Here is a 14,736-nt window from a genome sequence, read left to right on the forward strand (position 1 = left end):
ATTATTAATAAATGTACATAGTTTTTTATTAAATTTTGTTGTTTTAATTTGAGATATATCATTACTGAACATCTTTAGCCCGTGGTAATTTTCTTTTTGTTAGCATATCTCTTAAGAAAGGTAGAAAAATACAAGTTAGAGTAAAAATTGATTATCTTTTATTCCAGATGAGTTATTGTAAAAATTCCAAATATGTCCCGAGATATTAGTCTTAGCTATACTCAGAACTTATAATTCTAGTTAAATTTTGTTTTTTAGCAAAATGGCAGCAACACAAATATTACAAAAATTACATTCCTTTGTTTCATACCCTGCATATCATAGAAAACTAAATCTCATACAAAATTTAGAAAAATCAGATCAATCTACGAAAACCGATCTTTAATATGCTAAAAAAGTCAACAAAATTGATCCATTTTTTTCAAAGTTATAACTCGTTGAAAATGAGTAAAAAAAATCGCTGTGGTATTTAATTTGACGGGCAGTTTATTTAGAAACAAGGTGCAAGAACTTCAAATTTTCCAAAGATAATAAAAGTTCGACATATGTTTTATTTTAAAATAAAGAATCTTACAGTTGAGGGTTGGAACCTTTGGTGTTACACAGCAAAATAAAAACACTAAATCACCACAATACACCAAAACACTTTTACTTTTACACTGGACGCGCGTTTCGCTAACCATGTTAGCATCATCAGCAGATGATTATAAACTAAGTAAGTGTAAAAGTAAAAGTGTTTTGGTGTATTGTGGTGATTTAGTGTTTTTATTTTGCTAAAGAATCTCACATCCAAGTTTGATCGGCTAATATACGAATATTATTAATTTATTCACTTAATAAAACGCCGTAGTTGTGTATATCAGTAGATAAAGATAATAGAAGTCGAACATAGGTTTTATTTTAAAATAAAGAATCTCATATCCAAGTTGATCTGCTAATATACAAATTTTATTAATTTATATTAATTTACCCTGAGGAAACCTCTTCTGTTAACCTTCGAGTTAATACCAATGTAAAGGCTCTTGACTTGTTGAAGCATCGATATGATCATTACATAAGATTTCTTGTTTTGATTGTTCCACCAGTACCAGCGGACATTAAACAAAGCCGTATATATTTCTTCAAACTGCAAAAAAAGTGAACAAAATATTATTGCAACATTCAAAGAAATATTAAATATTACAGGGTGTCCAACCGAACCAGAAAGAACCATTTTGAAAATTTGGAAATTTTTTTAGTTTTAAGTTAAAAAACATAATTTCTTGATAATATGGCAACACAGGAAGTAAATTAAATTTACATGAAAGAAAATCTAGAAAAGAACCCGTGGTTCTCAAAATTTAAGCAAAAAAACACTTTTTGTTTAAATTTTCAAAGTAAAATAACTCGGTTATTTTGGACTTAGTTGAAAAATGGTAAAGAGAAAAAATGTTTCTTTTGACCAAGATCTACCACCCCTTAAAATACTTGCACTTATTTCTGGGACACCCTGTATATATTTGTTACTTATTTTTAAGCCTTTACGGCCGGGTTATTTTTTAATAACCGATTATTTTTTTTACACTTTTGTTTATATGATGAAATACCCAGATGTTTACAAAAAATAAATAATCAGTAATAAATCTTAGTAGGTAATATTAGTAATAAATGAAGACATTTGTTATACTAGGGCTGGCATTTCAGGTTTTGGGTATGGATTTTCCTGTGTACGAAGAGTACGGTCAACACGCTTAGCAAAATAAGATGTACTGGATAAAGACAGAAGGCAAGTATTTTCCCAAGCGCATGGAATCTAGCGTTAGATTAAGTGATTATGCAATAAATACTTCGTATATTTGCTCTCTCCGACTTATTAGGCTGCCATAGCAAATCACTTCTATACATATCAACGCCGACCCAAAGTTTCGTTTGCCAGCAGGGTATAAACAGTTTGTTGATCTTTATTTTTTCCTTATTCTGTTTAGGCGAATTAAGAAGTTTCACAGAGAAGAGAAGCTCTCTTCTTTGTGAAACTACTTGTGCAAAAATGCTATGCTCAGAGGCAAGATGTTTTCATCTGCTTTATTGACTATCAGTGAGCCTTTGATAACGTAAAACATGAACCGTTGATACAGAGACTACAGGAGATAGGCGTAGATGGCAAGCACATAAGAATAATTTTAAAGAACTGTATTGGCAGCAATTTGCGGAGATCCGTATTGATGGTGATCGGACAACGGAACACCATCAGTACAACACTCATCTTAACATCAGTGGAGAGAACATCGAACGGGTCACAAATTTCACCTAACTTGGAGCCTCCCTAAACGAAGGGTGGGAATGCGATGAGGAAGTTAAGAGAAGAATCGGCCGTGCAAAAACAACCTTCTTTAAACTTAAGGATTTACTCCTGCATAGAAAAATTCTATATCCAATGTGCCGCTACATACCAGGATACGGGTAATTCAATCTTATGTGTGGTCTGTGATGTTGTATGGTGCTGAGACTTGATCACTTAAGGTAAAAACAATGAACAGAATTCAGGCTTTCGAAATGTGGACACTTCGCCGATTGCTGCGCATACCCTGCACGGAGCATGCAACAAATGATCCATCATTTGTTGTATTTCCTAAGAAGAGCCAGAAGAAACGTCCTAAGAAGAGCCAGAGTAGACAGACAACTAATGGACACCGTAAAACAACGCAAAGTATCGTATCTAGGACATATATTAAGGGGACGTCAATACTCTATACCCAGATTGATACTGCAGGGGAAAAACGAAGGCCGAGGGGGACCGGATCGAAAACAGCATTCTTGGCTTCGCAACATAAGAAACCTAACCAAACCATATTTCGACGAGCCGAAGAGGGCACCCTAGTCATCTTATAGCCATAAAACAGACGAATGATCGCCAACGCGCGCATAAGAATCTTTTCACAGCAATCTCTTGAAAGGCAAGGAGGATCCGGAAGACCTAAAATTAGTCCAGCTGAGGTATTTGTATTGTATTTGACTAAGGCGTGGAGGGTCCCCTATGGGACCCTCCACTGAGGCCGCGAGGGCCTATTGTGGCTCAGTTTCTACAAGCTCTAATTTATAAGAGCGTCAAAGTTCATCCTCAAGACCCAGCCTCTTAATATAGGCCGTTATGTCTGAGGGCGATATGTCTCCTAGGTCTGATAGGTCTAGCATGGGTTTGCCAAACATCTCAAACCTGGTCCTGCTCCCAGCGGGGCAGGTACACATAACGTGCTTCATTGTTTCATCATCTTCCATACAGAGTCGGCATTCGGCGTCTTCCACCAGTCCCGTCCTCTGTAGGTGAGATCTCAACCGGCAGTGGCCCGTGTACACTGCAGTGAGCACACGCGTTCCATTCCTACCGGCCTTTAGGAGTTCTCCCGTTCTATGTTTGGATGGCCCTGCTAGGATTTTCTTGGCATGTTATTATTTGACTAGTTTAATTTGATTAATAAGACTAGATTAATTTAATTTAAAATAAATTTAATCAGATTTTTTTTCGTATATTCTACTACCAGAAAACCAAAATTATATTGTAACTCACTTGTAAACGGAGTTGAAGGAGGATATAGGTATCTATCACAATGCTAAATAGAACTACACTACAATTGGAAGAAAAAGAAAGAGAAAAAAATACCCAAATACCTTGACATACTACTCAACTAGAAAATAAACGAATATAATCTCTTATAAAAACACTGCACAACTACTTATAATCTACACTGAACAAATTATAAAACTTACTAATTAATTAAACAAAAAGAAAAAATAACCAAATTATCCCTTCACCTACTACTTAACTACAAAATAAAATATAAAAACACTACTAAACTCCTAATGCAAACATGGTACTGGTACCATGTTTGCATTAGGACCAGGACCGTTAAATGCGTCGTCCAAACAGTTTTGATGAAATCTCCACACAGGCATCCACAAGGGATCGTCGTCTCTGGCAGGGTTTAAAAAATGGACAGTTCCGTGCCCGGAAAATATTTGATTGCATAAGCGATATGCCCTCCATTCGTCTGAACAAATAAATGTTTCACGATCGATAAACCGTTGCATTGTGGGTAACAATGTATCTGCCGATCGATCCTCGTCGTTCTACTCGTCCCACCAAATACTCAACAATGTCTCCAAGCTTGTATAGCGACCTACATTATATTTCCTTTTCATAATATGCGTTTCGTCAACTTCCACTATTAGCCCGCCGTTACTAACGTGCGGTCTCTGAGACCGGCTGCATTAAAAAAATCCGATAATTCAGCTGACTTCACGAGGAATTTTCTATGCACCTAGGTACCTTCCTAATTTGACGCCAATTATTCATTGTGTGAGCGGCAGCCGTACAACTTAGGTTGTTTGGTATCTATTAGGAATTTTGGTGTGTCAGACCGACGTTAGTAACTGTGTGACTATATTTTGTTGTAGTGCGGGAAGTTCTCTCGCCTTTCTACGTTTATCTAATTAAGAACTAAGATCACTAATGATCGATATTTCGTAATTTGTATATTTAAATAATTATAATTAATAAAAGCTAATAATCCGTTCACGTTTTTTTCTGTCACATTTTTATTACAATTAGTTCTATTTTTTATTTTTCACAATAATAAACATAGCAACTACTTAATAGACGTACAGCGGCGCATCGATTGAGCTAATTTAACCAGCGACTTCAGTCGCTGGTCGCTGGTATAAACTATCCAACGGTCGGCCGGTCACTGACACACATATCGATACGCCCGGTTACGGTCTCGGCCCTAGCGCAAACTGTAATCGGAATCGGATGAAGACGAGCGGTATTTTTATCGGTGAGTTCCGACGGTGACGGTGACTTAAGGCGCTGCTAAAAGTATCCAGCATTAAAAGTTAAAGTCGCTATTAACCTCATCTCTATCCACTATGCCCCAATCTATCCACCAATCCACCACCACTATCCACCACCACCTATCCACCACCACTATCCACCAATCTGACGAAAATTATGCCATGCCACTTTCTTGCCACATCTCTACAATATTTGTACCATGCGAATGCCGTGTCTGTCGCTACTCTTGTTTCAGCAACTGTATATTCTAGTAGTTGTTGATTAGGTTAGGCTATAGTTCCCACAATTCTGTCCGCTCCAATCTTCCTTAGACGAACATTATGTAAAAAGATGTTGTTAGTCGCACTAACCTTGTGGTTTACAGCAGAATCTCCACCCGACGCGCGACGGCAATGCTTCTATCCGAGTGCGCTTTCATGTGCAGATTACATCCCGGATTGCTGCAATCAATTTCCACATTTCTATTTGGTATTGTGGAAAAATGCTTCAAAAGTTTTATGCCCCGATTGTTGGCCTCTCTTCTATGTTTCTCGTTGTCCCCAGGTAATTGTGAAGTTCCCGATAATTAAACGGTTTGTTTAAAAAAAAACGTAAATTTCGCTTTCCATTTTTCGTAAAAAAAACATTTCAATTTCACCACACAGTGCTGCAGTCAATACAGGAATGAAATTGTTTTGAGTTTTAAGATGAAAAAGTTTAAACAAAACAGCTTAAACGAAAAAGTTATGGCTGGTTAAGGTAAGAAAACATAGAAAAGAGACAAGATTGAGGACAGGGTTAAGTTAAAAACACAGAATCTGACAGAATGTTAAAAAGAAGTGTCCAATGCGACTCTGGCAGCTATTTTCCCTTTTTTCACGTCTGTCAGGAGTGTCAATTGTGCTCAACTAATCGTTTACGTTGATTCTGTGCCGTAGTTACATTCGCGTACGATTTTATTACGTAAAAAATATTGATTACCTTTACGTATACGTGTCGCAGCGGCCGTAGGCCGTTGTTTTCTATTATGTATATTTTCTTTTACTTATCATCCGGTGGTTACCATCCGGTGATACCGTATGATCGAAAAAAAAACGGCGTCCAATTGGCTTGGAAATGACGATCGATGACATTCCCCATATAATTTTACATATAAAATGACAGCGATGTTCATTTCATAGCCATCGCTGACGCCGTTATTTTTTCGATCATACGGTATAAAATATATGAACGATGTATTATTATTCCTTAGTCAGTTACAACTTCGCTATGGTATTACTACGAGGGGCAAACCGCTGGTGGTATTTTCTCTACAAGCACTTGGTAATACTGGTATTTTATTGGTACTAATTTGGTATTTTTGGTACCAATTTGGTATTTTTGGTACTAATTTGGTATTATTTGGCAATAAACGGGATTTATTTGGTATTAAACTGGTATTAAACAGGTATTTTGTTTAATTTTGTACGTCTGGCAACGCTGGATTAGACGCACGTGGCGACAACGACGGCCGGGAAGCTGATTGCATAATTTCTAGCCCATTTGCATCTAAAGATAATACTGAAAAATATCTATATTTCTAGCCCCAAGTACATCTAAAGCTAATACTGAAAAATATCTGGAATCTAAAGGTGCTTTGACAAAATCGTTTAGTTTTGGAAGTCTTTCAGAATATACCACTCTACATGTTTTGGAAACTGATTATACCCAAGAAAATAATATAGTTTCTAAAATATTAAAGCAATGGTTAAAGTCAAAAATTGGTGATGAACTCTGGAGCACTCTAAACTGCAATAGTCTGTTTAATAACATTATTTTTAGCACATCAATTTTACCTCCAAATTCTACTGCAAACTTCGAGGCAAACTCGATTTCGGGATCGACTTTAATATGCAAAATAACCTGCTTTTGTAAAGTAACTTTACAAATAAAATATGATCCTTCTGCAAAAACCACAAAAACGAGAGTTACAAAGGCACGCTGGGTAAGCTCAAATTTTCAAACACACTTGATAAAGCATTTTGATATAACAAATACATTATTTATACCAAAAATTAGTAATAATCGAAGTGTTAAATCCGAGGTTAAATCAGAGGTAAGCAATAATTCTTCAAATAAGGAAGGCACAACCAAATAACAACCTTCTAAGGCACAACCAAATAACAAAATCACAAACCTGATAGCAAAATTGTACCCCCTAATCTAATATGTGAAGCTCCCTGTAATCAAAGAAATCCTATTGTAAAAATACTAGACTGCGTAATTATCCCCCCAACTAAACGAGCCTCGGAACTACCCTTATCAGCCGCCACTTTAGCCATACCATCCACACGCAATAATAATTATCTCCCCGATGTTACCCCTTTACTACCATTATCAGCTGCCGCTTCAAGCTTACCGTCAACAAGCAATAATTCAATTTGGAAGTTTACAAAATACAGCCGCTCGCAAAAGAATAAAAGATAAAATTGAAAAGTTTCAGTATAATCAACCTCTTATAACCAACTTTATTTCGATATTAGAGAAAATAAATTCTACTCTTAAGGAAAATGGACAAATTTCGAAAGATTTTAAGAAAACGATGATGGTTTGTCTAAATGAACCCGAGAATGAACCTGATGAGAATAAGCCAGAATCGAGGCCAGAATCAATGCCAGCAAACAAATTTTTAAACATGTCGCTTAAGCCAGACTTTGGTACTAATTTGGTATTTTTGGTTCTAGTTTGTTTTTTTTAAAGAATTTGGTATTTTTGGTATTTTTTCCCCAAAATTGGTATTTTTTGTACACCATTTTTGGCAGCGGTTTGCCCCTCGTATTACTAATTGGGTTAGTTTTAATGACAATTATCTAAACAATAATGGAGCTAAACTATCGAGTAATAATTTTAATTATTAAAAGATGAATAAAAGAAATACAAATAGGGGGACAAAGACAGAGTAAGCAAAGAATTTCTAATCTCAGTTATTATCATTTTGGATTTGATTATTGATCGGAAATGTATTCCACTGATAATAAATTAAGTCAATAATTTCGATAAATTGTAAATGTTTGCTTCCCCTTATTTAAAAAAAATTTATATAAAGATGATTCTTTGCTTACTCTGTAATTTTTATATGTATCCTTATTCTAAATTCGTTAACAGTTGTTAGCATATAAATATCTCATGTTTTACAAATGACGCTTGTTTTGTTAGTTTCATTTATTCTTCATATGCAAATATCCACTTAATTAGTTTTACCTGATCCTCTATTCCTTGTCCTGCATTAAATATCTCAAAAGCCATTACGAATAAGCCCAATGGAAATAGAAACGTAATTCCACCCAGCTGAAAATAAATAAAATTAAGCATGGGATAATACACTACGCTTAACATAATAAAATAATAAACTTAACATAATAAAATAAATCAACTGAATTAATAATTGGTATTATACAAAAAAAAACAGAAGAAAGTCGCTTTCTTTAGTTTTTGAATATGGCATCTAATTATGAATTATCACTTTCAAGGATTTAACTAATTCAAAAACTAAATTAAAATTAACGAAACTTGATTCTTTTTTACATCGAACTATAAGGAAATATACATTTTAATAACGATAACGTCGATATTTTCATATCTAACATAGGTAATAAAAAACAAATCGAAAACGTAAATAAAACAATTGTTACCTGTAACTGTGTGATTAAAACAAGGTAATAACAAAATAGTGGATAATACACAATAAAATTATTATTTCTTTGTCAATCGAGAGCACAATCTATTTTAGTTTTTAAACATATTATAATAAACATCTTAAACAACTTTACAATTATATACAAGGTGGCCCATCGAAAACGTTCCGCAAGGCATAACGGCCAGGGTACTTTTTTTCAGAAAATTCAAAAACACGTCAATTTTGTTTGTGAGGGGGGCAACTTTTGCCCCAAAATGATTGCAAAATCTTCAACCCTCTAAGCGGGGGTGTCATCCCTCAATTTTTTTCAAATAGGAAGGAGGGTCAAGTGGTACCGCAATGAAAAGGGCTTTCTATTCTCTATACTTTCCTACTTCGTTTTTGAAGATCGGTCGAGTCGTTGAGAAAATATGAAGGATTGAAATTTGAAAAGTTTATTTAAACATTTATCAGAGTAAATGATAAGGATAAATTCCTTCGATCAATTTGCTGTTTTTTCTTATTATTTCTAGATGTTTGCAATCGGGTTGCGCAGATATTCAATGAACGCCATCCTGACAAACACCTTTATGGCAAAATTGTTCGCCAGTTAGTAGCAAAATTTCGCGAAACTGGGTCCGTTATGAATAAAAAGACGCAGAGGGAAAATCCTGTAGTAAATGAAGCTATGAAGGTATTCCTATTAGGCCAAGTTGCCATGGACAGTATCCTGAGTACAAGAAAAATAGCCAATGAGACCGGCGTGAATCGTACAAGTGTGCAAAGGATATTAAAAAAGCACAAGTTCCACCCGTACAAAATTCAGTTGGTACAAGAACTCAACGAAGAGGATTTTGATCGTCGCTTGCAATTTTGTGAAACTATGAGTGAACGAGTGGCGAATGATAATAATTTCCTATTTAATGTGTGTTTTTCGGACGAGTGTACTTTCTTTTTGAACGGTGTAGTTAATCGGCACAACTGTCGGTACTGGGCTGAGGACAACCCCAGGGTTATTCACGAGGTGCACACACAAAACCCTCAGAAATTGAACGTGTGGGCTGGAATTTTTGGAAATTCTATTGTGGGTCAGTTTAACGATATTGAGAAGAACTTCAACGCACAAGTCACAGAACAGCTATTTAGCAACTACCGCACCTGTCGTTCAACGTTGCGGCAAGTGAAAAAATGCGTAAACATCGAAAAGAAAAAACAGCAAATATTGGTCGAAGGAATTTATCCTTAATTATCATTTACTCTGATAAATGTTTAAACAAACTTTTCTTTCGAAAAAAAATTTCAATCCTTCATATTTTCTCAATGACTCGAACGATTTTCAAAAACGAAGCGGGGAAATATAGAGAATAGAAAGCTCTTTTTATTGCGGCGCCACTTGACCCCCCCTTCCCATTTGAAAAAAGTTGGGGGATGACACCCCTGCTTAGAGGGTTGAAGATTTTGCAATCATTTTTGGGGCAAAAGTTGTCCCCCTCACAAACAAAATTGACGTGTTTTTGAATTTTTTGAAAAAATGAATACCCTGCCCGTTATGCCTTGCGGAACGTTTTCGATAGGCCACCCTGTATTACAAAGTACAACTTAACAAGTATAGCTAGAGACGTGAGAAATATAAAATAACACGCGACCGGTGCTATCCCCAAGTCTCTTCCTATATTTGTACAACTGTAAGTATTGTTATCAAGCGTCCAAACGAAGAGATATGGAGACTAGATAATGAAGCAAATGTATTGATTATAATATTACACATCGCCAATTAAATTTTTGAATGTTAAACTAGACGTAATAAGGGTAGATACTTGTAAAATGAAAGCACTCTACATAGTGAATCTTATTTTGTATCTTCTTCTCAGAGTGCCGTCTTCATTGTTCATTGAAGGTTGGCAACAATCTCGGCGAACTTCTTACGATCTTGGGCAGCTCGAATTAACGAGTGTAACCTAACCTAACCTAACCATGAATGTTTCTTTCTACCTATGCCCCGCTTGCCCTCAATTTTTCCCTCCATTATCAATTTTAACAGCTCATATCTACTTCCACGCATTATATGACCCAGATAGACTGTCTTACGTTTCTTATGTATAATATTATGTATAATCCTAATATAAATAAAGCCGACAAACTTACTTCTTCAAATGTATGCATAAATTTAATAAAGAATGGAACTGTCGATAAACCAACAACCATTAAAGTACCACCAACATATCGGCTAGCGTTATCATCGCAAAGTAGTCCAATGTAACTGAAAAAATGAAGATAATGCTGAATTAAATTAGATATATTTCTAATGATCAAAATATTATATATTTTATAATTTTTATGTGATTTTTCAAAAAATTCCGACCGCAGCGCTCGAACGGCAGAAATCAGAAATTTTCGCTCTGTATTTCACGCCATCCCGGTTGCAGTTTATGTCGATTTCAATATTACCTTAAAATAATATTGAAATCGTGGCTTTGTGATAATATTTAAGTTTTTATTATAAGTTTTTTTTTATTTATATTTTAGTCTTTTGCTAGTACAGTTATTGAAACAGTTATTGAAACTATAAAACTTTTTTTTTTGTTTTTTGTAATGTTGGTTTGTGTAATGTAACGCTTTTTCGGATAGTAAATTTTGAAAAAAAACTTGCATTGGGCGTCGTGTTGTATTGTGACAATTTCAAATATTAATAAAATTGCCGAAAAAATATTAACGCGTAAAGGAGCATGTAATTACGTGGTTGCTGGGTGCAAATATTCAATAACTGAATTTTCCCGGATATTCAACTCTCAAAATTCAATATTTTATGCTTCACAGCTTCTCAGACCGATTTGATCAAAAGCAAAAATGAATTCAAGCAGTTCGACGAAACAAGTGAGTAAACAAAGTGCCCATTACATAATCAAAAAATTAAATAGACATATACTAAGAGAGGATTAAATATTGTAAACATTTGTTTTATTTTTTGCTTAATAATATGAACATCTATCAATCACTCTTAAGGCGCACTACTTGACAAGTATCCCCACCAGTCTGCACTTTGTAAACAGCATCGGCAAGTGTGGCGCTCACACGACGCGTCCATTTCAGCAAGTACGCCAGCACAAACATTGTTTAAATCCTTGGAAAGTAAACAGTATAGTCGCATCGATGGATACCAGTCGTCCCGAAATTGTCGTTTTTTGAAATTCTTTTTCTTTTTAAGTTTTTTTACTGTACACTGCAATACGATTTCTATATTCTTTATGTTTGGCCATCCATTTTCGTATAAATCAATAAATTCCAAAACAACATCATTTGAAGACTACACGGGAAAACCCGGTTTTGTTCATTTTAATTGGAGCCGAGAAAAATGCAATTTAGTGTTTTTAAAGAAATATGTTATTTTCGGTTAAATAATTAGAAAAATATATATTACTACCAATTCTCAATTATTAATATTGTGAATTATCGCCATATTCTGAAATACTGAGAGTCAAAATGATACTAATAAATAATGCTGCTATGATGTCCGAAAGACGATTTCACATTCTTTTACGGGCTATAAGGTTTGACGACAGTGACACCAGAGAAGAAAGAAGAGACATTAACAATTTGACTCCAATACGTGAATTATTTGAACATATCAATCAGCGGTGTTCTGATGCGTGTTATACTGTGGGAATTGCTACAACAATCGATGAGATGTTAGAGAGATTTCGAGGCAGGTGCAAATTCAGATAATATATCGCCAATAAACCGGCCAAATATGGCATCAAAATTTATTCTTTGGTAGATGCAAAAACTTTCTATACATACAATATGGAAATTTATGCTGGTAAACAGCCAAGGACCCTATAATATACCAAATGATGCTATCAGTGTTGTGAAGCGTCTTATTGTCCCAACAAGCAAATGGACAATGTAAGCTGGACGGAATGTTACGATGGACAATTATTTCACCTCTGTACCCTTAGTGATCGAGTTATATACCAATCATAAGTTGACAGTTGTTGGAATCCTGCGGAAAAACAAACCCCACAGACCAGCAGATCTACTTTCTGTGAAAAATCGACCAGTTTGCAGTAGTGTCTTTGCTTATGGACAAGGAGACAATAATGTGTGTTAGTTTAGTATGTTCCAAAGAAGAATAAAAACGTTCTCGTACTCACCTCTTACCATGACGACGACTCAATAGATCCAGAACCGAAGGATACCTTCAAACCAGAAATTATTACCTTTTACAATAAAACTAGGGTGGAGTTGACGTAGTAGATAGGATGAAGTCGGAATATTCTGTCACCAGAAAAAGTAACAGTCTTTTGCACATTGCTTGCAACACAATCTTTTGCACATTGTTAAATGTTACCACCATCAATTCGCAGATAATCTATGCAGCATATACACAAATCATGCTAAGAAGTAGACAATACATTATCGATTTAGCCAAGCACCGAACAGCAGCTCACGTACAAAAAAGAGCTTCGATTTCAACACTGAGCATTGCATTACGTCAAAAATATCCAATGTCTGTGGTCATAAAAACGTAAATCCGACAAAAAAACACGAAAATGACCAACCTAAACCACGATGCGAATATTGTCCTCTGTTTATCCTCTGCGATATTGTCCTTTGTGATTAGCAGGTTTACCAATATAGTTGCGCTAACTGTTCGAGTCCAATCTGCAAGGAACATAGTGCTTCCACAATCTTTTCCAAAAGCATTTTTTTAATTGTCAATTGACAAATGCAAAAAGGAAACCCCAAGGAAGGAAGTATTCTCTTGAGGACAAAATGGATGCTCTTATTCTTTGGAAGTCCAGCCCTGCAACCTATAAAATGTTAATCCGATTAGGGTTTAGTCTCCCCTCCTCATCGACATTGAAGGGTTACAAAAGGGATACAAAATTCCTTTAAATGCTGGTTTATCTCATTCAGTATTCCAGTCAATGGGAAAGATAGCTGATAAAATGCGACCAAAAGACAGGTATTCAGTTTTACTTTTTGATGAAATGGTTCTCCAACCTCATTTAGACTATGACGAAAAAAACGATCGTGTTTTTGGCTTTGATGAAGCAAAAAATGTTGCAGATCATGCAACAGTTTTTATGCTGCGAGGGATTTTTAAAACATGGAAACAACCTGTTGCATATATGTTTCATAAAGGGCCTATGCCTTCAGAGACAATTGTGAAGTTTTTAAAAGAGGTAATTCATAAATGTGAAAATATTAATTTACACCAGGGTGCAAATAATGTAAAAGCTGTCAACATCTTAAAGGAGTCGACTAAAAGGCAATATATTTTAAAGGGTCAGGAATATACAGATGCCGCGTCCTTTTCTAATTCGAAGTTCAATAAAACACAAGTTTACTTAATCGGTAATGAGTTGCATAGAGGCCACTAGCTTTTTAATTTTAACAGCCGGGTGGTCGGGTTCAAAGATATTAATAAAAGGGCGCCACGATAAATCCGAAAAGAAAAAACAGCTAATAATGAAAATAACAAATTGAAAAAGGCAAAAACGATATCTAGTAAGCAGCAAACTACTTTGCAAAAATTTATGGCAGGTCAGCAAGGTCCAAAAATAATAAGCAAGACCGAGTTCGAAAACAGATTGATCAAATTCGTAATCAACACTATGAGCCCTTTATCAATAGTTGAAAATCCCAGTTTTAAGCAGTTATTTGATGGATTTAATCTAGAAATTGTTAGTAGAAACACTTTGACTCGACGCATCTCGGAACTATTTGAAGAAAGACAAGCAAAATTAAAATCCGATTTATTAAAGGTCCAATATGTTTGTACAACGGCTGACATTTGATCAAGAAAAAAAAAGAAGTTTTATTGGAGTTACCTGCCATTGGATAAATGAAGTTTAGCCGTCAGTCAGTGACTCTGGCCAGTCGGCGATTTAAAGGTACTCATTTTTACGAGGCTGGGCTGAAAAATAATCGGCCTAGGTAGGAAAACACAACTTTTTTCGGCAAAACTCAATTTACTTCTCAACGTAGTCCCCGTTAAGCTCTATACACTTTGTCCAACGATTCTCCAATTTTTCGATGCCCTTCCAAGTCCTTAAAATAGGCCTCTGTCGCAGCCATTTTTTAAAATCTGGAAACAGATAATAGTCACTGGGTGCCAAATCTGGGGAGTATGGCGGATGAGGAACCAATTCGTAACGCAATTCATACAGTTTTGCCATTGCGACTGCACATTTATGCGCCGGTGCGTTGTCCTGGTGGAAGAGCACTTTCTTCTTCCCTAAATGCGGTCAATTTTGCTTCAAATCGGCGT

At 35.5% G+C, this 14,736-nt stretch overlaps 1 protein-coding gene across 1 annotated transcript; it reads right to left on the reverse strand.

The window, feature by feature from the left end:
• Positions 1 to 961: 961 nt before the first annotated feature.
• Positions 962 to 14,644, reverse strand: LOC115875653. Its single transcript, XM_030891175.1, has 4 exons — positions 14,442 to 14,644; positions 10,608 to 10,764; positions 8,048 to 8,134; positions 962 to 1,126 (listed from the first exon to the last, which is right to left on the reverse strand). The coding sequence occupies exons 1-4, from the start codon at positions 14,642 to 14,644 to the stop codon at positions 962 to 964; spliced, it is 612 nt and encodes a 203-aa protein (XP_030747035.1).
• Between the last annotated feature and the right edge of the window lie 92 nt (positions 14,645 to 14,736).

This window comes from Sitophilus oryzae, unplaced genomic scaffold (assembly GCF_002938485.1).
Source record: "Sitophilus oryzae breed Bouriz unplaced genomic scaffold, Soryzae_2.0 scaffold_1058_pilon_pilon, whole genome shotgun sequence".
Lineage (NCBI taxonomy): Eukaryota > Metazoa > Arthropoda > Insecta > Coleoptera > Curculionidae > Sitophilus > Sitophilus oryzae.